Consider the following 23,902-nt stretch of genomic DNA (forward strand, 5'->3'; position numbering starts at 1 on the left):
ATATATAAAAAAAAATATAAAATAAGGAAGAAGCAAAACAAATAATTTAATATAAAATATAATTAGTAATTTTTTAAAATAAAATTTTTATACAATTTATACGGTAATCAAAAATTTAAATATTAGATCATGATTACAATAAATACAATGAACAGTGTTCGATATTTATGAGACAATATTAACAATACAATTGTTAAACAAAGCATAAGTTCTGAAATATTTTGAGTTCAATAACAAACTATATGTCTCTTAAAGCAACTCACAAACAACACTAACTAATGTACTGTAAGTCTAATTTATAAATCACAATGAAAACATTTTACAAAATAACAATTTGTAAAATTATCTTAAATTCAAGAAGCTGGCTATAGAGTATACAACTGTATGAGATTATTGTATATTCAGGAGCTTTTTTATGATTTACACCTTATGAGAGCGAAATTAATTATTGTTATAAATAAAATAAGATAAGCATGTGAGAACAGAGATTAAAAATTCTGCCATTTTATAAGCAACTTTTGATGTGTACAAAGCATATACGTGTTACGTTCAATAGGAAAGTTCTAATATAAATTTAATTTTAAAATTAATATAAGCAGGTCATTAAAGTTCTAATTTATTTTTCATAAACTACATTATAATAGTTTATTGTTTGATACACTGAAGCATCGTGTAAATTTTTGAACATGTGTAAATGCCAGAGATCATGGACGTGCACAGTGTTCCTAGTTCACGGTGTCTCTAGCTTGTGAATGTAATAAAAATGCTATACATTTTCTGCATTACACTATATTAGAAATGTGTATATATTAGGAACTTGTGTAGGGTTATATTGTTTCCTAGTATTATGGACTTTTAGACAAAGTTGCTTGTGTCTAGGGCTTGGCTTACAGGGGAAACCGTGCTATAATAAGCAGTTACGAGATCGTGAATGGCAGATTAGAGCTCCACCAATCATGTGGGGCCATTTTGCGTAATATGGCATACAGGGATATTACTTATATTTAAATATTAAGGCAAATTGCATCTATTAATATATTTGGTTCGAGAATAAAAAGCGTTAAGTACATCTATATTGCACTTAATGTGTTTCATGTGTTCAGGTGTTCTTAGATAGCGTTCAGGACGCCATACGAGAGCAGAACAACTTGAGTGTGTGAAGAGAGTCACCGAGTGTGTGAAGAGGGACAGTCACCGAGGTTCAAGAATAAAAACATAACATCTATCCTATGTGACGATAACTGCTGACCATGTTATGTTCTCTCATATTAGAGGTTACAATTGTTGAGTCTGGCACAAGATAATATTACGTTTCTTACCAAGAATACATAATAATTACAGTACGACTTAATTATAGTGCATCACTTACAATATATTACCTGTATCGTTGACGTTCCAGATCATTTAATTCCTTACTTAGTTGTCTCCACATATTAAGGATTTTGTCTTTTCTAAAAGTACAATAACAAATTCACTAATTTCTATTTTTTTTTAACTATACACTTTACTCCCTAACTAATTGCCTTCCATCTTATCTCAATGAATTTCACCAACATAAAGGTTTTGGCATCTTTGGTAATTAAAAAATATGATTATATTCGTCTAATGTCTTAACCGTCTTTCGTTTAGTGTTGCATTTTCTGGTTTTTACATTGCGTTTCTGGTGAGGTAAATATTAAGAAGGAGGGCAGACGTATTTTGTAGTGGTTGATCACACGTAAGTAATAGAGCCTTCTTCCTTACTCAAATTAAACAGTTTTAGAGCTGCTAACAATTGTGTGTGGACTGGGGATTCTTCCTGTAAAACACAAATATATAATATATTACAATTTTATAGGTGGCCATCATAACTATTGTTCGGTCACAAATGGTATAATTTCAATATAATATCCAGTAATATATATGTTATGAGCAGCATTTTAGTCTGGTTCGAGAAAAAAAACTGGATTTTTACTGATATTCAAGTGAATTACAATTTTAACATTTTACTAGTTTATCTACCTATTATATTATCTATTTTGAAATTCATGATATCTAAAATATAGTGTCACTTGAATGATCAAAGCAATGAGTTTGACTATTGATATAACCACTAAACAGTGCAGAGGCGGGACCAAAGAGCCGAAGCTCAACCCCCTCAAACACAACTAAGTAAGTACAAAATATTTAAGCATTATAATACATATCTTACTGTAGTTACCGGGTTTACAAAATCGAGTATATACAAATATACAGAAGACCTCTGTCAAGTCAATGAATTCGTAGTCCACTACCTTAATAAAACATGCTTTATACATTTACTTCGACGTCGCTTTCATTTATGAACCTCGCCCTCAGATATACTGTTGTTTATATGTGCAAACATGCGAGGGTGGAGGCAAGGCCGCTTGCGGGTGTTTACACCAGTCCCCCCTGATACCATGCTCTCTGTGAGGCGTAAACACAACCTTTACACCGCAAGTATCTGTTAGGTATATTATTTAGTTTTTGACGTGATTAGTTGTTAAAAGATGTAGAATTTATTTCTTATCTGTAACAGTTTATAAGGGGAGAAAGGATAGCATTCAATAGGACTAATGTGGTTAACTTAGGTGTAGTGTTTGAACCAATGGGGTCAGATGGTATTATAGCTGAACTGTGAAGGGTTAAGAGGTATAAAATGAACCAATCAGCAAGGAGGTCGATGATGTAATGAGCCTATGCGAAACAACTGGCTGGTGAAAGCTCACTTGATGTTCAGTACTAGGAATATTCATTAGAGAAAAGTCGGTAAGGCGTCGAGGCCTCCAGAGGGCGTAGACTTGCAGACCTGATTAACCACACACTAGTCTTAGAGGGCGATGACAGGAAAAATAACTATCAATTCCACCGTGGGTGATGGGATTCCCTCTCCCAGGACAGTGAGAGGAGTCAAGCGTAAGCTTATGCAGGAGAGGGTACCTTTCCTCAGCATAAATTCCCATTTACTAGAGGGGCACTGCTACAAGATTTTGCACTAGTTGATATAAAGACACTTTCCCTCCTCAATCCGACTCTGGCGTCCATACATACCCACAAGGCGCCCACACGAGTGACTCCACTATAGTGGGTGGGTCTGGGGACCCGTAAGATCATCCAGTGGCTGGCTACACCCGCCATTCCTATAGTCAGGAGAGGGCCCGCATGAACTACACTTAACAGTCCACAATGCCAACAGAGAGAAGGAGGGAGAGTCTTCAGTAATCCAACCCACCCGCACCCTGGTGTGACCAGAAGAGGAGCTCATTGAGACTCACTACTTTGCCACCCTGGAAATGGAATGAGTAAAACTCCCTCACAACGTAAAGGTTATACCTGTAATGGGATTTTGTGAGGGGTAAAGACTACAGAGACAACCCAGTGGTTGACTCCACGACAACATCTAGATGCTCTGACCAGCTCGAAGTAGTGAGTGGTGTGTATATTGTTCCCGAATCGATGAACCGTCGTGGGAATCTGTTTTGTTCAGTGGGAACAGGAGTCTTCCTCATATTTCATACACGTCTCATAGTCACACAAAAGATTGGTGCCCGAATCATAATAAAGAGGAGGGATTAAGAGCCCCCCTCACGCCATACACTACCTCGTGTGTGGCATCAGGAGGTGTAAGAGGTCAGAGGAAGGTCTAACGAAGAGGTCAGAGGACGGGCCAAGGTGCGTGGTCGAGATCAGGCGCCCAAAACGTTCTTGCCGGAGCTCTGACCCCTTGCATGTCCACTGTCACGCACAGGTTTCAAAGCCTCGCCACTGAAGGTAATCTTAATGAAATCCATATTATAGTCAAGGTCAAAGATGGGGACGTTTTGTCTGGCTCGACGTTCCCCGTTGTTCAGAAGAATATCACTAGAAATCATCCATCTGGCCAAGAATCCCCAACTACCTTGAGGTGTATCCGGGGCTTAGCGTCCCCGCGGCCCGGTCGTCGACCAAGCCTCCTACAGAGCTATATATATATGGATTACTATGCACTGTGTAGTGGCACTGAAGCATTGAGTCCTTCCTTTTATTACGACGCAAGACCAAGTTTTACTTTTGTAATTATCATTATAATTATTATAGTTTCAATTAGTCATTATTGTTACTACCATTATTATTACATGAACTGTCTCCAAGTTAGCAAGTGGTGGAGGCAGCGGCCTATAGTACTCACATAAGTCTCCGCCTGAGTTGTTCATTCATCAGAAGCATTGCGGGTAGAGATAAATATAGTTAAAGCATATAATATATAAAAAAAACATTCAATGCTCAACACATGAAATGGTTTCCGAATGTTAAAACAAATATATACTACACTTTAGCAAAATAGTGAAGGTATAAGTAAGTAAGTAATTATCAAAAGAAGGCACCAAACTGGGAAGGCTATGTAGCACCATCAAATGTGCAGAATAATCAGAGGGCACTAAATATCACTAAGGATGCCAATGCAAGAACAGAAACCCATAAGGCGAACGATATTAAAAGTATCCAAGTCATCAAGAATTCTAACGAGGGACAAGTGACCGCGAGAGACGGTCGGAATGCTAGACACACGCTCGTCCTGGATGTTAGGACATTCAACAACAATATGCACGACTGTAAGAGGGACAATGTAATTTGGACAATACGGAGCAGGGTGCGCTCCATCAAGTGACCGTGAGTTAAGCGTGTATGGCCAATACACAACCTCGCTAGAGCCGTTTCCCACTGTCGGTTACAGTGGTAGGAGGAAAGCCACGGGGGAGACAATATGCTTAAGAGTATGCAGTTTGTTACCAACAACAGAAGACCAACAGCCCTGCCAACGGGCAAGGATGGAGGAATGAATCACCGGGTAAAAGTCGGAATAAGGAATACCTTTATGGGAGATGGGACAAGAGCGGACAGCTTCTCTAGTGGCAGCATCCGCACGCTCATTTAAAGAAACATGGTGCGGGAGGAGAACAGTGCCAACACTGGCATTTAACCGAGCATTTTTGGAGACCCAAACAGGGGTCCAAAAAGGGGGTTTGGACCCCTGTCCAAACAGGGGTCCATTGTCCTGCATTGTCCAATGCAGGACAATGCGGCTAAGCAGGTAGCTGCATCCGGTGAAGGAGCAGCAACAACATGGGTACTTAAACGGGTGGGGTTAAAAGTAATAGAGGCATCCACCGAATCAATAGGGTGTTTATGGAGTGAGAAATCGTCAGGTGTAGAATCCAGAAGGAGGAGATCAAAGTATTTAGCCCACAAAGTAGGACCAAACAAGGCTTGGTACGAATTAGAATGGGAAGGGATCGTGTGAGTACGGCCGTGGCGGGGAGGGCATTGAGAACCCTCAGAGAGAGAAAGAGAGAAAGAGAGAGAGAGAGTACATGAATGTAACAACTCTTGTATATATCTCAAAAAGTTAAAAGGTGCGGTAGTCACAATGAGAAACCGAGCCGCACCAGGGGACGAAGTGGTCACCGCTGGGGGCGTATGGCTCGACCCAACCACAGAGGAGGGAGGGGAGCCAGAGGGAGTAGTTAGGAGGGTCAAAGGAGGAGCTAGGTCTGGGCCCAATGTAGTGTAAGCTACAGAGCCCGGTCTTCCAACACAGTCTGACTCGAGGGCTGAGAAGTCATAAGAGGAACAGTATTCAGCGACATGGAAGCGAGAGATAATACTTTCCTTCACGAATGTGCCCCTGCAACCACCACGGAGTCACAATTAGAGGATAGGACACCCAACAAGAGACATGTTGCCAGTCTTGCCGGGGCCCCCTAGGGGTGCATCGTGAGTAAATGCCCTACAATCGCCACCTTAAGAACCGTCAGTCCATCGAGATCGTGTTCAGCGACAAAAGGAGGATTAACAATAAGAGCGTCCCCTCGTTCAAGACGTTGGGTACGACCTTGGTTCTACGGGTGAGAGAGTATGCCTCCCCAAACACCCGGGCATCAAAACAGAAGAAATTTGAAAGAATAATCAAGACTGGCAAAAAGTTGGGAGGAAATGACAATTAGAAAGAAGAGGGGGGAAGGAAGAAAAATGAAGCACAAGGAAAAGATTTCTGGCAAAATTGGTGAAGACAGCAGCAGGAGCATAAGGCTTCAAAAGGACAGAGGACTGACCCATGGAGCATCACACTCCGGCAGCCGCCCACCAAGCCCCATCACGACGACGACAACGGGCCAGAAAGGGAGGGGGAGTGAAGGTATAACAAATCCACAGAAGCCGTGATGTGGGTTCGAACTTATGTGCTGGAAGGTTGTATAGTGAAGGTATACCTTTGTGGTTTGATAATGCTGGATCCCAGAGCTAGTTGTAACAGGGGTTGCTTGACTCACTAATTGATTTTTGAAGCATTCTTGGTACTCCCCTCATGTGAAATTGTTAAATAAACTAAACCTTTTGTAAGGCCAATCCTTGGGTATATTATCTTCCCTTGATGCTGTGAATCTCTTCACATTAATCATTCACATATGTACACAGTACATATCCCTTAATACGACTCTCCAGCATCAATTTTAGGTAAATGTTCTCATACTGCACCACTGGTCTATGTGGGCTTTCCCACAGGAGTCCTGTTCATACATTAAGTTTAACATAGCTCTTCCTACAAAAAAAAGATGGGACTGTTGTAAATGAAGCGAACATCTGTAATGCCATCACAGAACCCATCACCGGCAAGTGCCCACGCCAAGCCTCAAGTGTCCCAGCAACAAGAAACAACATAAACAGCTTGTTCTCTCAATGTATCACTCCAATTTGTAAAAATTTGTGAAACAGTTATCATTTGTTTTACAAATTTATAAATCTGTAAAACTGTTTTAATTAATCAGAAATGTATGAATCCAAGCAACTCATGTATAACTTATCTACGTGAATGTGTAAAAAAGTCAATATTTTGATATTTTAATTTTTTACAAAAACCTCGCATTTTTAAAGGATGGGTCGATGTCTTGACAAATGTGACGTATTTGGGGGAGGGGACAGCTAGTAGTCATCGGAGAAATCTTCAAGCACACAGCATGAATCTTAGAGGAACCTTCAAGCACACTGCATGTGTCATAAAGATGAATTTTCAAGCATATTACAAGTGTCATAAGGATGAACCTTCCGGCACACTGTATGTTTCATAAGGAAGAACCTTCAAGCACACTGCAAGTATCAAAGTGAAACCTACAGGCACTTCTGCATGTATCATAAAGAGAAACCTTCTAGCATACTGCATAAGGAAGAAGCATACCTGTGGCTGGTCACCCGCAGGAACATGCTCAGCAATAAGGTGCATTCCTTTGGACACGAGATTGCCACCCATTTTCACTGTAAAGAAATTATAATCATTCAAGCTAAATCTTGTATATATCTATATAAATAAAAATGTAAATGTTTGTTTGTTCAAAATCTTAAATCTCAGAAAGTTCTTCACCCATTGCTTTGAAATTTGACACATCTTTGCATTCGAATACGTGCGTGTTTGTATATACCTACTATAGATGTCACATCTGTAAAAAGTTAAAAACAAATTTTTTTTTTAAACTGTGTTTTTCATGTGGGGGAATGGTGGGGAGGACGAGGGGATGGGGGAGTAGGAAATGGTTGGGAGGATAGGGCAATGGGGGAGGGTCGGGAGTTCTAGAGTCAGCAAGCAAGACAATCTATCTCTACAGACAATGGAACAACACAAAATATTGTATACCCACAAGCATTGTGAAATTAAACATACTAGAAACGTGTGCTTTCTCTTTTCTTTCTTTTCCATTTAACCAGACTGAGCTACAGCAATGCGTGGCCGGAAACAGCTAATAAATATATATATATATATATATATATATATATATATATATATATATATATATATATATATATATATATATATATATATATATATATATATATATATATATATATATATATATATATATATATATAAGGTGCACATGCAACTAGCTGCCTCTAGGGGCAATAATAACATGTAGGTCATAGTAACAAAATATCAAACATTATGAAACGCACCCAAAGATCCAGTGCCTTTTCTCAGCCATTTGGTGCTCTTGTGTGCGCCAGGAACCGTCTCTTTCACCGCTGTGTTCAACTTCGTCAAATCACTGTAAACTGAAATAAAACAGACACAATCAACATTTATAATAGCAACAATTATAATTCTAAACTTTATTTACCAAAATATGTAGAATATCGATATGAAAAATTGCGAAAATTAATAAGAAAATTTAAACACTGTTTTATAACAATCATTCAGTTTACCACTCTGAAAGCTTGCTTTATTTTCATAACTGTGTCAGCTGTATTTGAAATACAATTTTACATAGCTTATTTGAAAAAATGAATGGTTTTCAAAGAGAATTTCATTGATATTTTGCGAAACATGCTCTAGATCAGTGGTTCCCAAACTCTTTACGGTCAGTGAAATTCACACCAGTTACTTCATCTATTATCATTCCATTACAAAGGAAGAGCCGCACGTCGAGAGTAGGTGTGTTAATACCTCACCTACTCTCGGTATTAACATTTTGTTTTTCTTAGCAACCCGAGAGCTCATTCTACAAGCTGTTTATTTCCTGCCTATCCTAAGGCATCATAACCTGTACACTGCCTCAACTCATGGCCCCCTACATAACCTGTACACTGCCTCAACTCATGGCCCCCTACATAACCTGTACACTGCCTCAACTCATGGCCCCCTACATAACCTGTACACTGCCTCAACTCATGGCCCCCTACATAACCTGTACACTGCCTCAACTCATGGCCCCCTACATAACCTGTACACTGCCTCAACTCATGGCCCCCTACATAACCTGTACACTGCCTCAACTCATGGCCCCCTACATAACCTGTACACTGCCTCAACTCATGGCCCCCTACATAACCTGTACACTGCCTCAACTCATGGCCCCCTACATAACCTGTACACTGCCTCAACTCATGACCCCCTACATATTGAAAAAAAAAACTCTCCAGGACCATGGCTCCAGTTTGTGAACCTATGATCTAGAGTATATTCTTTAGACGGAAATGTTAACATATGTTGTTAGAATGTACTTTCCTGGCTCACCTGAGCTAACACCTGTCGTTATCTTATCAACAACTCCTTCCTTTTCGTTGCGCAGGTCAGTCAGTTCGTTTAAGAGAGCCAACAAGTCGGTCTCCATGGTCTTGGTCACATCCAGAGGCAGTTGGAGCACCACCACTCGCACTGTCATGTGCCACAAACCACATTACAAAATACTGCAATATGGCTCCAAATATACATCTATAAATACATCTAATTTCTCTATAAATGTAGAGAAAATATTAGTTTAATTCAATTTCAGCTAAACGTATCGAACGTATCATATATTTTGTGTAAATAAACTTGCAGATTTCTTAAAAGTAATGGAGAAATTTTAATCGAGTCCATAATATTCGAAAATAACTAAAAGTGAGTCTTGTCTATTCTGTTCTCAGAGTTTAACGTTAGACAGGAAAGAACAAGAATAATTATATAAAAATATATACACAAACTACCGTGCCCATATATATATGGACTCTGGGTACAAACAAAATGGAAGCCTAAAAACTTTAAGCCTAACGCAGAAGAAGTGAAGGTAAAGCAGCAAGAGAAGACTAGAGGTCTTACCGGGGCAGGTAGAGTCATCATTAAACACGTAAACATTCCCAGTCTGTATAACAGTCCCGGTAGTGTGGAGAACATAGGTGTTCTTCCCTCGCAGTTTAAGTCGCCAGCAGCCTGGTACCTCGATCACTCCCATCAAGTCCGGATCATCTGCACAAGGACTCCCACCTAGAAAAGAATTTGACTTAAATATGAAATGAATTAACAATATACAAATTAATCAACAAAAGAAGCCTCGATTGAAAATTAGCGGAATCTTCGATAGTCTACATTGACCAATGCCATACAAATAAATGCTCTCTCCACCTTTCATCGTCCTCTCAAGCTACACAATGGTGTGCCACTTACCACGAGTAAATCTTGAGAATTTGATGCAAGTTATTAATCAGCAGTACTTGAGTAATGTAACAATCCATTAAGCATTGTCGAGTAACACACAAGAAAACATGAACTTACACTCCTGCACATGCTATGGTCACAGAGGAAATGTTAAAACAACATCCATATAATACATTTTGAAAGCCAAAGTTCTGATGTTTTTGAAACCCGGTGCAGTCTTACCTATCTTTTTGTAGACGTTCAGTGTGAGAGGCATCTGAGGAGAGACAATATGTCCCTCTTGTTGAAAGAAGAACACTTTGAGACCTTTCCCTCCCCTCCACGACAGCACGCAGCCTGGAGGCACTTGTCCCTCTTTCAAGTTTGGGGCTGATGAATCCTAATGAATAATCGATAAAGATTCTTAGTTAAACGAAATGTAAATGTATGTAAAGACTACAAATGTTATATAAGTAGCTTAATTCAGCACACATTACATTATAATAATTTGGATTTCAATGACTGTATATTGGCTAATGGACTCGCCTGTCCTAGCTCAGCTGGTAAGGACCAGGGGCCTGGAGAGCCAAGCTGTGCCAAGGTGGGTTGACTCTGGCACTGTGGTGGTGGAGGTGCCGGCCGTGCAGGGGCTATGGTACTCGTAGCTGGCTGACCCGGGGCTCCTGAGCTGCTCCCAATATTTTGCACGAAACCTAGCGGTGCTGCAATAGTAAATTAATATAAACTTTTATTCCAGTTAAAGAAATATATCAAGCATACATATGTATTCAAAATAATAATAATATTTATACCTTACTCCCCAAAGATTATAAACAAAGTATTTTAAATTAAATTTTCCAAAACGGGTAAAGAAAAAAAAGATAACCATCTTATAACCTTTCACAAGTAAAGTAGCACATCTTAGATTACCAAAAATAGGCATTCAGTACACTAACTTGGAGACATGTAAACTAAAAAAATAAATTGCACATCAATTTGGCTAATGAACGAATGTTAACCACTACGTCCCAATTAGTGGATATATATGAAACTACTTGCTGTACCCAGCCATGCGTTGCTGTGCCTCCTGTGCCTGAGCCACAGCAATCCTCCCCCTGTCCCCCTCCATACTCCCCACCATTCACCCCTCGTCCTCCCAAAAATTCCCCACTGCACCTATACCCTCGTTCTCACCACCATTCCCTCCCTCCCCCGTCCCCTCATCCTCCCCTACTACTCAGGCTACTTTACCTGAGGACTTGGAGAATCCTATATTATGCTTGCCATTTGCACCATCAGTCGAGACCTGAGGATGCGCTGGAATGAGCGGGTGTGTCAGTGTTGCATGAGAGCTGGCATGCGGGTTAGTGTGGTAGGAGCTAGACGATGTGCGGCTGTAACAGCTGGCTTCATATGGGGGAGGAGGCTCAAAAGGCGCTGTAGGGAGTCTATGCAGATGTGTGTCTCCATGCAAGGTATCCAAGCGGGGCTTACCATCGAGCGGTGCTACTAGTGACGCCCCAAAGCCAAGCACGGAATTGTAGCCATGCAGGCCATATTGGAGCGGCCCGGTGGATACATTACCTGCCTCTGGCTGTGGCAACTGTGAAATATCCGGATAAAGCGAGTGTTCCCCTTGATAGACAGGATAGTTCCCCGGATGACTCTCTTGATATGCTGGTGGGGGAGGGTAAAAGGGTCCTGTCATGGGTGGAACACCGTAGGGTGCCGCAACAGGAGGTGCTGGCCCCGTTGGGTGCATCGGTTGAGGTGGGTAGTAAGGCGGTGGGGCAGACGGGTAAAACGGAGGAGGAGGCCGCCCAGGCGGGCCTCTGACGCTGCCATTCTGAAAAAAAACCAAAGCATTTAGTTATAAACTCGTCACTCCTTCCCCACAGTCATATTGGTTCCAAAGTTCACGCAGCCAGTCACACCAAAGTAACACTTGAGAAGTTGAAGACCCTTTCGTGAAACACTGGAGAACATCCATGAAAATTGTGACAAGATGAACTTAGAATTTTTATTGCGATATTTAAATTCAATGCTACACAGGAAATACAACTGCCCTAAGAGTTGTTCTCCACTTTTAACGTTTACACTTTTACTTTTACGGTAAAATGAAAGGGAACTGTAAAGTTGCTTTTCTGAGCTAGGATGCCCTGAAACATGACGTCGTTTCTACCAAAACACATCGGAAATTGTCTTTGTGTAAATGTGTTGTGATACCTCAGTTTGATGTTGTTAAAGCAGAGAGGCCGCTATCACAAACCGATATATAGATCCTAAAGCCAATGATAAGATAGATAAGCTTCACCATGTCATTCAAAAAACAAAATAAAAAAATTCTCCTTGTGGGGCACCCGTGTACACTCACATAATGTCTTCTCCTATCACCCCTTATAATTTGTCATTTTATTTTATTTAAAACTTATATGTATAAATATACTGTTGTTTGGGGAACATGAAATTGTTTCCGCAGACGGTGTCCAGCAGGGAGACCCACTTGTCCCTTGCCTTTTCTGCATGGCTGCTAAAGAGGTCACAAGCAGGTTGACCAGCGAATTCAACATCTGGTTCCTGGACGATGGCACCCTGGCAGGGACACAGGAATCCCTTCTAGATCTACAGTTGGTGAAATCTAAGGGAGAGGAGTTAGGCCTCCCCCTAAATCCATCAAAGTCTGAAATCATCTAATCTAGTAAGGGAGCCGAGCGGACAGCACACTGGGCTTGTGATCCTGTGGTCCCGGGTTCGATCCCGGGCGCCGGAGAGAAACAATGGGCAGAACTTCTTTCACTATGCCTCTGTTACTTAGCAGTAAAATAGGTACCTGGGTGTTAGTCAGCTGTCACGGGCTGCTTCCTGGGGGTGGAGGCCTGGTCGAGGACCGGGCCGCGGGGACACTAAAAACAAAAAAAGCCCCGAAATCATCTCAAGATAACCTCAAGATAGTCAACCAATCATAGATGCAGTACTAACCTTATTGCCAGGAGCCCCAGTGATCGCTCCCACCAACAGTGTGCTGCTAGGGGTACCTCTGGGCTCGAGCGCCATTGAGGTAATCCTTGAAGAAACGCTGAACGACCTGAGGAGGATAGCGGGAAGAATAGAGGCTTTGGATGCTCACGATGCTTTGTACCTTCTCACAAGGTGTCTGGCTTTGCCCAGACTGACCTATTTCCTAAGGTGTGCTCCCTCCTTCGACAGCCCAAAATTAAACAGAATATGACCCACTCTTAAGGTCAATAACCGTGAAAGTGTTAAACCTCTCCCTGCAAAATGACCAGTGGGACCAAGTAACGCTCCCAGTTAGACTCAGGGGTATAGGTATTCGCAAGGCGATACAAGGGAGTGTTGCTTGGTCCCATTGGTCATCTTGCAGGGAGAGGTTTAACACTTTCATGGTTACTGATTTCAAGAGTGCGTCATATTCTGTTAATTTTGGACTGTCAACGGATGGAGCACACCTTGGAAAATAGGTAAGCCTAGGCAAAGCCAGGCACCTTGAGAGGAGGTACAAAGCATCGTGGGCATCCAAAGCCCCTATTCTTCCCTCCATCATCCTCAAGTCGCTCAGCTTTTCCTATTCCAGCGCCTCAGTGTCGCGATCCAGAGAGGAAATGCTTGCTGTATCTTTGGCACGCACCCCATCTCCAAAGAGTTGAATACCCGCCAAACACACACCGAAACTACGACGTTGCTACAACGCTCAAACAAGTTTTAACACCACCTAACCAGTTATAAAAAACAATATATCAAGTTGTAACAACGTTCTAATACGTCATAAATACGTTAAGCCAAGATAGAGAAAGTTACTGTTTGTGTTTCCAGGGTAAGGTCTTCGAAAATTGATTGTTACGTGTGTGTGTGTGTTTTCTGTATAATATATACGGAAAAATATTTGTGTGTATATATATAGTATAATATATATGCCCTGCAGTAACAGACGTTCAAACTAAAGTTTAAAAGGTGAAGTCGGATCAGAGGCTACAGAACTTTGAGGCATCGACCGTCTACCACCAGACCTTGATCCAAGTCAATAAACAGTTCCAGTCATATGTCAACGTAACCTTATCACCGAGCTTTCAACAAATATTACAATTAGATTAACATAACTGGCCACGCTTTACCAAGATGAAATAAATTAAATGTGCATGGTGACGTTTGTGGTGACGTTTGTGGTGACGCATGTGGTGACGCTATTACAGACGAATGTGTAGGCTACACTGAAATAAACAAGTCCTCATCGACATATGTACAAACATATACTGTTTGCCCCCACCCCAAAAAAACATTAAGTCATACTATAAATATATAGTTTGTTGATAATTATATTAGGCCTTCTAGACAATGTATTACGGTAGTAATCTGAATAGTACTGTAAGGTATAATTTTGTCCATTTTTCTATAACCAGTTATTTGTATCATATATTACAACGTGTTATGACCATCACTGCAAATGCAGAATAATTTGTTTGCATACCTTGACTATGGTTGTTGAGTTTAGTAAGGTTTCGTAGTAGGCTATTGACAGACACCAATATGTAGCTAACAATGATATATCCTCCTCCCACTCTACCATTAACCGTAGGAGTGCCACAGGGCAGTATTCTAGGACCTCTTCTAATTCCTATATACATTAATGATTTGCCAAATATTTCTAACATTCGTAAACCAATGCTATTTGCTGACGATACTACCTTCATCTACTCTGACCCCAACCCCCACACACACTAAATAATATTGTAAGTAACGAATTAAAAAAGTTCACTTATGGATGCCAACCAAGAAACTCACATTAAACATAGAAAAACGAAACGAAACGCTACGCATACTCTGCCCGAAACGCTACGCGTACTAGTGGCTGTACAAGAATGTAACAACTCTTGTATATATCTCAAAAAAAAAAAAAAAAAAAAAAAAAAAAAAAGACCTACTACATCTTATTTGGACGCAAATCATCAAACCAAATTCAACTTCAGATAGACAATGATAACATCAGCAATACAAATATTGGAAAGTTCTAAAATCACAATAGCGTCATACATCAAATGAACAAATCCAAAAGGGCCATGATGAGGGTTCGAACCTACGTCCAGGATGATCCCAGACGCGCCTTAGTCGATTGCGCCACGACACGGAAAAAATTGTAACCGATTTGTGTCCCTGAGAGACTGCGGGATCCATGTGAGGGTAGTAGTACTCCCAGTTGTAATTCTTTTCCTTGTCGAGGCGCAATCGACTAAGGCGCGTCTGGGATCATGCTGGACGTAGGTTCGACCCGTCATCACGGCCCTTGTGGCTTTGTTCAGGTTAGATTACGATGATTTGTGTATAAAGTATTTACAAAACAAGCTGGAAGTAAATGCAACACATCTCGAGTCATAGATTATAATCAGGATGTAATCGACTGGAGACAACAGTACATAATCTCCAGTCGAAGCTTTGAACATAATTTGTTTACAAAAACACGAATATTATTTAACCCACCTTCAGTCAGTCAGTCGATCCTAACATGTACTTGTAAACCCGCTTTTGAAAAAGAGTTGTATTATCCAATACTTTAACTGAATTCCGTAACACTACGAGCAACGCGCCGGCCAAGGACAGAGAAGAGCGGGAAGTTGGGAGGGGCCGCCATAGTCCTTCCGGTCTGACAACAATAGGATACATCAACCCATCCTCCTGTTTAGATACTACTGTTTGTCACTAGGTGGACCGTCGTACATATAACGTAATGGACAATTAGTAGAATATGGTACTATTTACCTTATATAATCCGGAAAAAATGAAGCTTAAACCAAATTTAAATATTACTAGGTTTAGTATAGCACATAATGTGTACTATATTAGGCCTCAGATAGCGTGCATCAGGTATGGGATGGTTAGGTTAGGTCTTATTACCGACATAAATACAAAACCTTTATCAGTTTGTCTACATTCAGTAGTACCAAATTCTACTTTTTCTAATTGCCCATTACGTCAATATATGTAGGATGGTTCACATCGTTACTATAAGTATTATGTGACGTGTTGCAGGAAGCGCAGCAAATACCTGGCAGCTGTTGTTGACTTGCGCACATTAAAATATAAATAAAAGGGTAAAGCAAAGTAAATAAAACTGCTAAAGTTCTTTGCGGTGTGATGGTTGCAGGAGTAAACAAACATAAATAATTACATTCTTTACTTATAATAATAAAAATAACAAAATAATAATTCCTGAAAACTTGGCTTACACACTAAAATAATACGAAAAGGCTACTACGGGCTCACCATAGCCCGTGCTGCTTGGAACTTTTTGTTCCAAGTAGCGAATCTTGAACAACAACAACTAAAATAAACACATCAGGGATATTAGTCACTGATGTGTTAAACATCCCCTAATATCACTGATGCGCACATTAGAGATATTAGTTTTCTACTTGACTTCAAACTCTTAAATTATAATGTACTAAATTGCGATGCGGTAATACCAAAGTTAATATCTTGGTCAGTAGACGAGAAATGTTATCTTTTGAAAGTCTTAATATAAGCCTCATACCAGACCTTCCCAGGAAACACGTGGTATGAGTTTGTGTTCTCCCTGGTGGAGACATTTGTGAAAAGCTTAAAAGTTCAATATTTGTTCTGAGTGGAGGCGCCACACACTGACAATAGTGCATGGGAGTGTCCGCCGGAGCACCATGGAGGACAGAAGAAAATGTATATATGCTGGTTAGCATTGTAAATGTGTGGCCACGTCTGTGGTAGAAAAAAAATAAAATAAAAAAATAAAAAAAAAAAAACTACTGCCAAACTGGAAACTGTGGAACACTATTAGGTAGAATACATTGCATTATTTTTTTTAATTTGATTTAAAATGGCATTAGACGATGCATTTTTGTTTTATGCTACGACAAGAAGATTAGGGAACGGTGTAATAATCAAAGAAATATGGAGGAATAAATATTCTATTGAGTGGTGGTAAATTTTCTTTAAATTACAAAACGTTGTTCGATATCCTATACCTCTTAACCTTGAACCTCTGAGCCGAGGATATCAATAAAATTATCTGCCTCGATTATCAGTTAATTTTTACACCTAAAGTAACACATTTGTAGATAGAAACAATCTGAGGATAACAATCCTTAGTTTCGTTTAAAGTTAAAGAAAATTTTAGAAGTAGGAAATTGTGTTATGGACACACACTAACACTATATCTTGGATTGTAGTAAAATTGAGCCATTTAGAGATAAATCTAAACTCACGCTGTATGATATGGCAACTTATCTTATTACTAAGGATAAAATACCTGAAATTCTTGCACTGTATCAACATTTCGCTCCCAGTAGATAAATGACATACGAGATTAAGAAACGAGTAGTGTATTGTGAAGAAAACTAATAATAAACAGCAATTCCCCTATGATTCTGTAATAGCTCCATTGCTCAATTATGTATTAACGACAAGACCTACCATTAATGTATAATGACTTACTGTAAATATATAGCTCTTGAAATAGATCATTCTCTGTAACTAGCTGACATTGTAATAAGGTGTGAAGGATAGTTGTAATTTTTAATGTAATTATCACCGTTGTGGTCTGATAAAGATCTTTTGTGCCCTCTGTAATCTTTTTTGCGCTACCGCTCACAGGACGAGTATGGGGTGCACAATAATCTAACCGCCTCCGGTGTCAACAATCAAAAAATCTCGCTGAGGGATTCCCATGTCTTGAGTTAATGTTACTATGCCTCGCCGCCCCACATTAATAACGCGAGGCAAGTAATCAATTTATTTATTTATATTATATATATTATATATATATTATATATATTATAAATATAATATATGCTAGCTGGGAGGTATAGGGAACCGCTCAGGGTGTGGAGGTTGGGGAAGCCATTCACTGTCTCACCTTGAGAGTTCAATACATGTATGGACTCACAAACACAGTATTTGGCAACAAGGTTAGCATTACTCAACACAGCGAGTGACGTAACATATACAAAATGTTTTACGTGATCATCTCTCAAGAGTTGCGAGGAGATATTTGACATTACTATTAGAACACGAACAGGAAGACACCAGTTTTTTAATGTTGAAATTTAGGCCTCGGACCGGTTACAGGAACCGGTTGGGTTAATACGTGCCATGTTTTCCCAGAACACAACCCGTTGATTGTTTTACAGAAAGGTCCACAATTACTGATGGGTGGCCAAGGCCAACATTTAAGAAACTGCGCTCAGTCGTCCCTCCAAGCACAGGGTTCGAAACTTAATTAACAAGTAACAGGGTTCGCGATCTCTATCAACACGTTGGGTATTTTTACACCTTGTAAATATCTGATAAATATTTACATTCCTTCTTCCAAAGCTAATAAATTGTAATCCTGGTAATAAATGTCTTCAGAGTACAATGAACACGTGAACCAAAACACAGATAGAACCAGAACCAGATACAAAGGTATCATTTGGGAGATGAAATACTTCAAGAGTCAGAGAGAGAGAGAGAGACCTGGAGGTTGATATCACGCCAGACCTGTCCCCTAAAGCTCATATCAAGAGGATAACATCAGCAACATATGCCAGGTTGGCTAACATAAGAACGGCCTTTAGAAACTTGTATAAGGAATCTTTCAGAACATTATATACCACATATGTCAGACCAATCCTGGAGTATGCGGCTCCAGCATGGAATCCATATCTAGTCAAGCATAAGACTAAACTGGAAAAGGTTCAAAGGTTTGCCACCAGACTAGAACCCGAGCTGAGAGGTATGAGCTACGAGGAGAGACTACGGGAATTAAACCTCACTTCGTTGGAAGACAGAAGAGTTAGGGGGGGACATGATCACCACATTCAAGATTCTCAAGGGAATTGACAGGGTAGATAAAGACAGGCTATTTAACACAAGGGGCACACGCACTACAGGACACAGGTAGAAACTGAGTGCCCAAATGAGCCACAGATATATTAGAAAGAACTTTTTTAGTGTCAGTGGTTGACAAATGGAATGCATTAGGAAGTGATGTGGTGGAGGCTGACTCCATACACAGTTTCAACTAGTAGATATCATAGAGCCCAATAGGCTCAGGAACCTGTACACCTGTTGATTGACGGTTGAGAGGCGGGACCAAAGAGCCAGAGCTCAACTCCCGCAAGCACAACTAGGCGAGTACAACTAGGTGAGTACAACTAGGTGAGTACAGACCTTATGACATTTATAAGTAAAATCTGTCATCTAAAACATATCATTCTACAGTGCACTTGGGAGTACAGATACGTTCAGCATCATTTCATAATGTATTCCAATTTTACTATTCCAAATTTTATTATAAAAGTTTATGTTCATTACATTGGCTGCAATATTGGTGGTGCGCTTTGGTGAGGCTGAGAGGCAGGCAGGCGAGTCACCTGAGTGAGGTAATGGAGGGTAATGAAGGGAATGTGATTCACAACGTTACACCAGACCCGAGTAGTCTTACAACATTGTCCAGCGTCTACAGTCTTCATAACGACACAACCTTCAATAGCAATGCATTAAAACTCAACTTGCATAAAGAATGAAATAGCAAAATTTACGTGTGATTCAGTTACAGCGTACAGCACTAGGTTATACACCTCCATATATATATTACAACCACAAACCCGAACATAATATATTTACAGCCTTGCGAATAGGCCTAACTGCAATTTGTCTAAACATATGTAGACGGCATTAAAGGTGAATATATTATATACATTATATTATATATATATATATATATATACATACACACTTGCAGTTAAAAAATATATAAACACGAAACATGTGGCTTACTCAATTGTAAATCTTGCGTCATTTAAAACCATACGCACATAATCTACAGGTACTGTTCTATGTTGTTCAATATTTTTAAAATTTCGATGCGATCAGCCCTGTCATGTCTGGTTCGTAGTGTTGTTAGTCCTGTGGCTAACATCTATCCTGCTGCATCTATCCCATGCAGCAGACGCTCAATTAACATAAACTTAAGACACTGTCAGTTGAGAGGCAGGACCAAGGAGCCAAAGCTCAACCCCCGAAAGCACAACTGAGTATACAGAGTTGTATCACATAAGCTTCCATCAGCGAGATGAGCTTGGTCGTGACGCCTCCCAAACCCTTGCCGTGATTATGTACTCATCTAGTTGTGCTTGCGGGGGTTGAGCTTTAGCTCTTTGGTCCCGCCTTTCAAGTGGCAATCAACTTTTGTACAGATTCTGCAGCCTATTCGGTACTATCAAATCTTCATTTGAAACTGTATGGAGTCAGCCTCCGCCACATCACTGACTAATGTATTCCATCTGTTATCTTTGACACTGAATTTTTTTCTGATGTCTCTAGTTTCTAGTTTAGTTCATTAATTATGCACCCCATACCCATTTTGTGGACGGTAATGGAAAGGGTTACAGAGGCACATAATGGGCTCAGGGACTGAACCCCACAATTCGTTTAGCTAAGCAAGTTACACTCTTGATGAGCTAGTTACAAAATTCAGTATAAGTCGTCACATCAACAATGGGTTCGAGATCGATCACAAGTACAGTTTCTAAATTAAGCAACGGACATATGCGAAGAACTAGTGTCACAATTGATATGTTTGTCCTGCACACCGCCCCCCAACCCCCATCCAGTGGGCAGCGGTGGATAGGTTACAGTCACCTAGTTACTACCTACAGTTAGCAAACTGGGGATATATGGCTAAAATTTCTGGTAGTAGATCATTTTGAATTAAATATTTACACATTGCTGGAACATTGGTTATAGAATTGTCTCTGAATTCACGTATCTTTTCGCACTCCATCACATAGTGACGGAGGGTGTGCGAATAATTTTGTTGACACAGTTTACATTTGGTCAGGTCTACATCGGCAGATAATGAGACTTCCCAGAGATACTTGTAACCGAGTCTAAGCCGAGCAGTATTTTTGAGATATATACAAGAGTTGTTACATTCTTCTACAGCCACTAGTATGCGTAGGGTTTCGGGCAGGTCCCTGGAATACGATCCCCGCCGCGAAGAATCGTTTTTTCATCCAAGTACACATTTTACTGTTGTGTTAAACAGAGGCTACAGTTAAGGATTTGCGCCCAGTAAATCCTCCCCGGCCAGGATACGAACCCATGACATAGCGCTCGCGGAACGCCAGGCGAGTGTCTTACCACTACACCATGGAGACTGAACAGTAGTAACATCTAGAAGTCTGCTGATTTTATTGGATGAAACATAGATGTGTAGCTCATCTTGCATGATAGTATGATGATAGATGGAATTACTGATGTCGATTTCACTTTGCCTCAGATCTACAAGATTTTGTTGAAGTTCTCGGTATACTGCTGCTCTCAGATTGCTCATTGACAATCCAAGATTACACTCAACGTCTCCTTTAAAGACAGATTCTTTGGCTAACTCATCAGTTCTATCATGTATTCGGAGGTCAACATGAGATGGAGACCACATGAAATGGACTCTGTTACCATCAATGTGTACAAGTTTAATGTCTCTGTGGCTCAATATGTAAATCGTGACCATTGTTATTTGTAGTCTATTTATATATTATGCATCCCATACCCATCCTGTGAGTGGAAGTGGAAAAGGTTGTATAGGTTCATAATGGGTTCAGGAACTGAACTCTAAAATTCGTTTAGCTAAGCAAATTATGTGACGAGCTCATCGATGCTATAAGTTAACAAATATATCACCAGTATCTTCGTTTCATACTTCATAGAACTAACATCACTGTGACCTTAAAGAGTGTTTGTTAGTTGATAAAAAAAATTTTTACAATATAATTTGCCTAGCGTGCACCCTACACCCGTGTAGTGGGCGGCGGAGGCGGGGCTAGAGGAGGCGGGACATAAAAAGCAATTTTTCACTCCGTAGTCACTGATAGGTAAGCACTACCTAATTGTGCTTACCAGTATTTGAATGATTAACAAACTGAAAATATCTGGTTAACGTTCATCGCAGTAGATCTTTTGATTAAGATAGTTGCACATTTCTTGAACATTTATGATAGTTATATTTAAATTCAGAATTTTTTTTTACATTCCATCACGGAGCAAATAATTTTGATCAATACTTACAATTAGTCAAGTCTATATCAGCAGTTAGTGTAAACCCCCAGAAATAATTATAACCCAGTCTAAGCCGAGTAGTAGTAACATCTATGAGTCTGCTAATTTTACTGGATGTTCAAGTATGTTTATTGAGACACGAAAGAAATACATCCTAAAGGGATAGAGTAGCTTAGGCTATTTCTACCCCCCTTTACTGGATGATTGACAGGTATGTGGCTCGTCTTGCAGGGCAGTGTAATGATGGATGGAATAACTCGTGTAGATTTAACGTGTCAGGTCAACAGGGTCTTATGAAGTTCTTGGTGTATTATTGTTCTCAGGCTGCCTACAGGCAATTATATGTTGTAATCATCTATATCCAACTTCAGACACGAGCACGTTACAATCGTTTCCTAAACAATTAAGCGTAATTATCGATAAAGATTCGCTTACAATTAAGATGTCAAGTTTGGAGACAATACATTTGAGTGCGAGGAGTATGACATGTAGTTGTGTCTGAAGGGTAGAGGCCCAGTTGTTGTTTATTTATACAGACGCTCCACTCAATATGGGCCATCACTACCGTTCACAGAATGGGTGTTGCGTGCACTAATGTTCACAGGAAGGGTATGGAGTACACTAACTACTGTTTACAGGACGAGTACGGAATGCTCACAACTACAGCCACACTAATACCTTGTATGAGGTGCTACATCACCCTAGGTATGTTTGCAAGCAATAAGCAGTAATTATAAAGAAACACGCACTAATATGATCCTGGGATCCGATAACACTGCTCATCAAATTTCCAACATGGTACGTTTTAAATGCATGAGATACGTGAGGACTTGTCTGTGTTTTCCCAATAGGGACAGAAATGGTTGGGATTGTTTCCTTTCAACCAATGTGTCTACTCGCCTATAGAAGTCATACAGGCACACGAGAGTTAGGCAACTGTTGTGGTTTGCATCATGAAAATGGTCGGTGTTGGCCCATGGAGGACCATGATATATGTCTAATTAAAAGCCTTCCTGTCTTCTGACAACTGGAATTAATTTAATACAGGAGGTAAGAAACACGTGAGCCCACGGGTAAGACTTTATCTCTAGTCGGTGAGAACCGTCAAGAACACGACTGATAAGAGGCAGAGAAATATTTTAGTTTTCTGGCACTGCCACTTCTTGGCACTCCTTATGGGCCTGCCAAGTAAAATGTTTGCCAGCTCTGGCATGCACGTGATCTATATTTGACAAATCTTACAAAAAACAGCTGGTGAACTCACTTGATTCATTGATTCCATTTCTGTTCTTAAATTTTTGATCAAGTTATAATCCAGTTATACGGAAAGGGCATTTGTAGTGATGTAATCGCCGTGAACTAGCGGCCGCCGCGCCCACAACCACCACCTGAGGTGCACTAACAAGCAGACAGCGGCGGGCGACCACGTGAGCCCCGACCAGTTGCCAGCGAGCATTATGGTGACTGCGGAGGTCTGTAAGTCTCATCCCCGGCTTCTGCGCACCTTGTCACCCTCGAGATGTTGTATAGATAATTTGATTTGTTGCTAATATTTACGTAGAATACCATGGAAAGATAACTGCAGAATGTTTTAGAAGTAAAAATCCACTATGGATTTTTACTGTAAATGTGAAGAAGTGCTACGTATACTTCCTGTGACGTAGCTCTGACGCAGCCCCGGACATGGAGAGTCATCACCTGTCCCTCATCATATTTTGACTGTTTACCGGGAGTGAGACAATCAAAATACCCAACATTATTTGATATGCTGCAATGTTACATCAACAGTCTTTAACAGTATCAATAATTAACATCCTTATTAATCATAAATTAATTACTTGAGACTATATTGTGTAAGTAAACCTTACTCATATTTTACCTCCTCTAACACTATATATATAT

The 23,902-nt window shown here is 40.2% G+C and overlaps 1 protein-coding gene across 4 annotated transcripts; it reads right to left on the minus strand.

Moving 5' to 3' along the window:
- Window positions 1-45: 45 nt before the first annotated feature.
- On the minus strand, window positions 46-23,445 carry LOC123774605 (uncharacterized). 4 transcript variants are annotated; one of them, XM_045769053.2, is made up of 10 exons: window positions 23,265-23,445; window positions 11,171-11,765; window positions 10,466-10,641; window positions 10,163-10,319; window positions 9,605-9,769; window positions 9,041-9,181; window positions 7,981-8,079; window positions 7,211-7,287; window positions 4,169-4,180; window positions 46-1,798 (listed from the first exon to the last, which is right to left on the minus strand). In XM_045769053.2, the coding sequence occupies exons 1-10, from the start codon at window positions 23,280-23,282 to the stop codon at window positions 1,712-1,714; spliced, it is 1,527 nt and encodes a 508-aa protein (XP_045625009.2). In that variant the 5' UTR covers window positions 23,283-23,445; the 3' UTR covers window positions 46-1,711. The 4 variants fall into 4 exon arrangements, with proteins under 4 accessions (XP_045625009.2, XP_045625011.2, XP_045625010.2 ...); XM_045769055.2 differs by having other exon boundaries at window positions 11,504-11,765; window positions 23,265-23,443; XM_045769054.2 differs by lacking the exon at window positions 4,169-4,180 and having other exon boundaries at window positions 23,265-23,442.
- Window positions 23,446-23,902: the final 457 nt, after the last annotated feature.

Source organism: Procambarus clarkii, chromosome 51 (genome assembly GCF_040958095.1).
Source record: "Procambarus clarkii isolate CNS0578487 chromosome 51, FALCON_Pclarkii_2.0, whole genome shotgun sequence".
NCBI classification, from domain to species: Eukaryota; Metazoa; Arthropoda; class Malacostraca; order Decapoda; family Cambaridae; genus Procambarus; species Procambarus clarkii.

Bases quoted from the DNA above. Each gene is read 5' to 3' on its own strand.
- LOC123774605 (XM_045769053.2), bottom strand. The intron at 10,642-11,170 runs GTAAAGTAGCCT...TTACTATTGCAG, and splicing joins AGGATTCTCCAAGTCCTCAG to CACCGCTAGGTTTCGTGCAA. The intron at 8,080-9,040 runs GTGAGCCAGGAA...GTTTTATTTCAG, and splicing joins AACGACAGGTGTTAGCTCAG to TTTACAGTGATTTGACGAAG.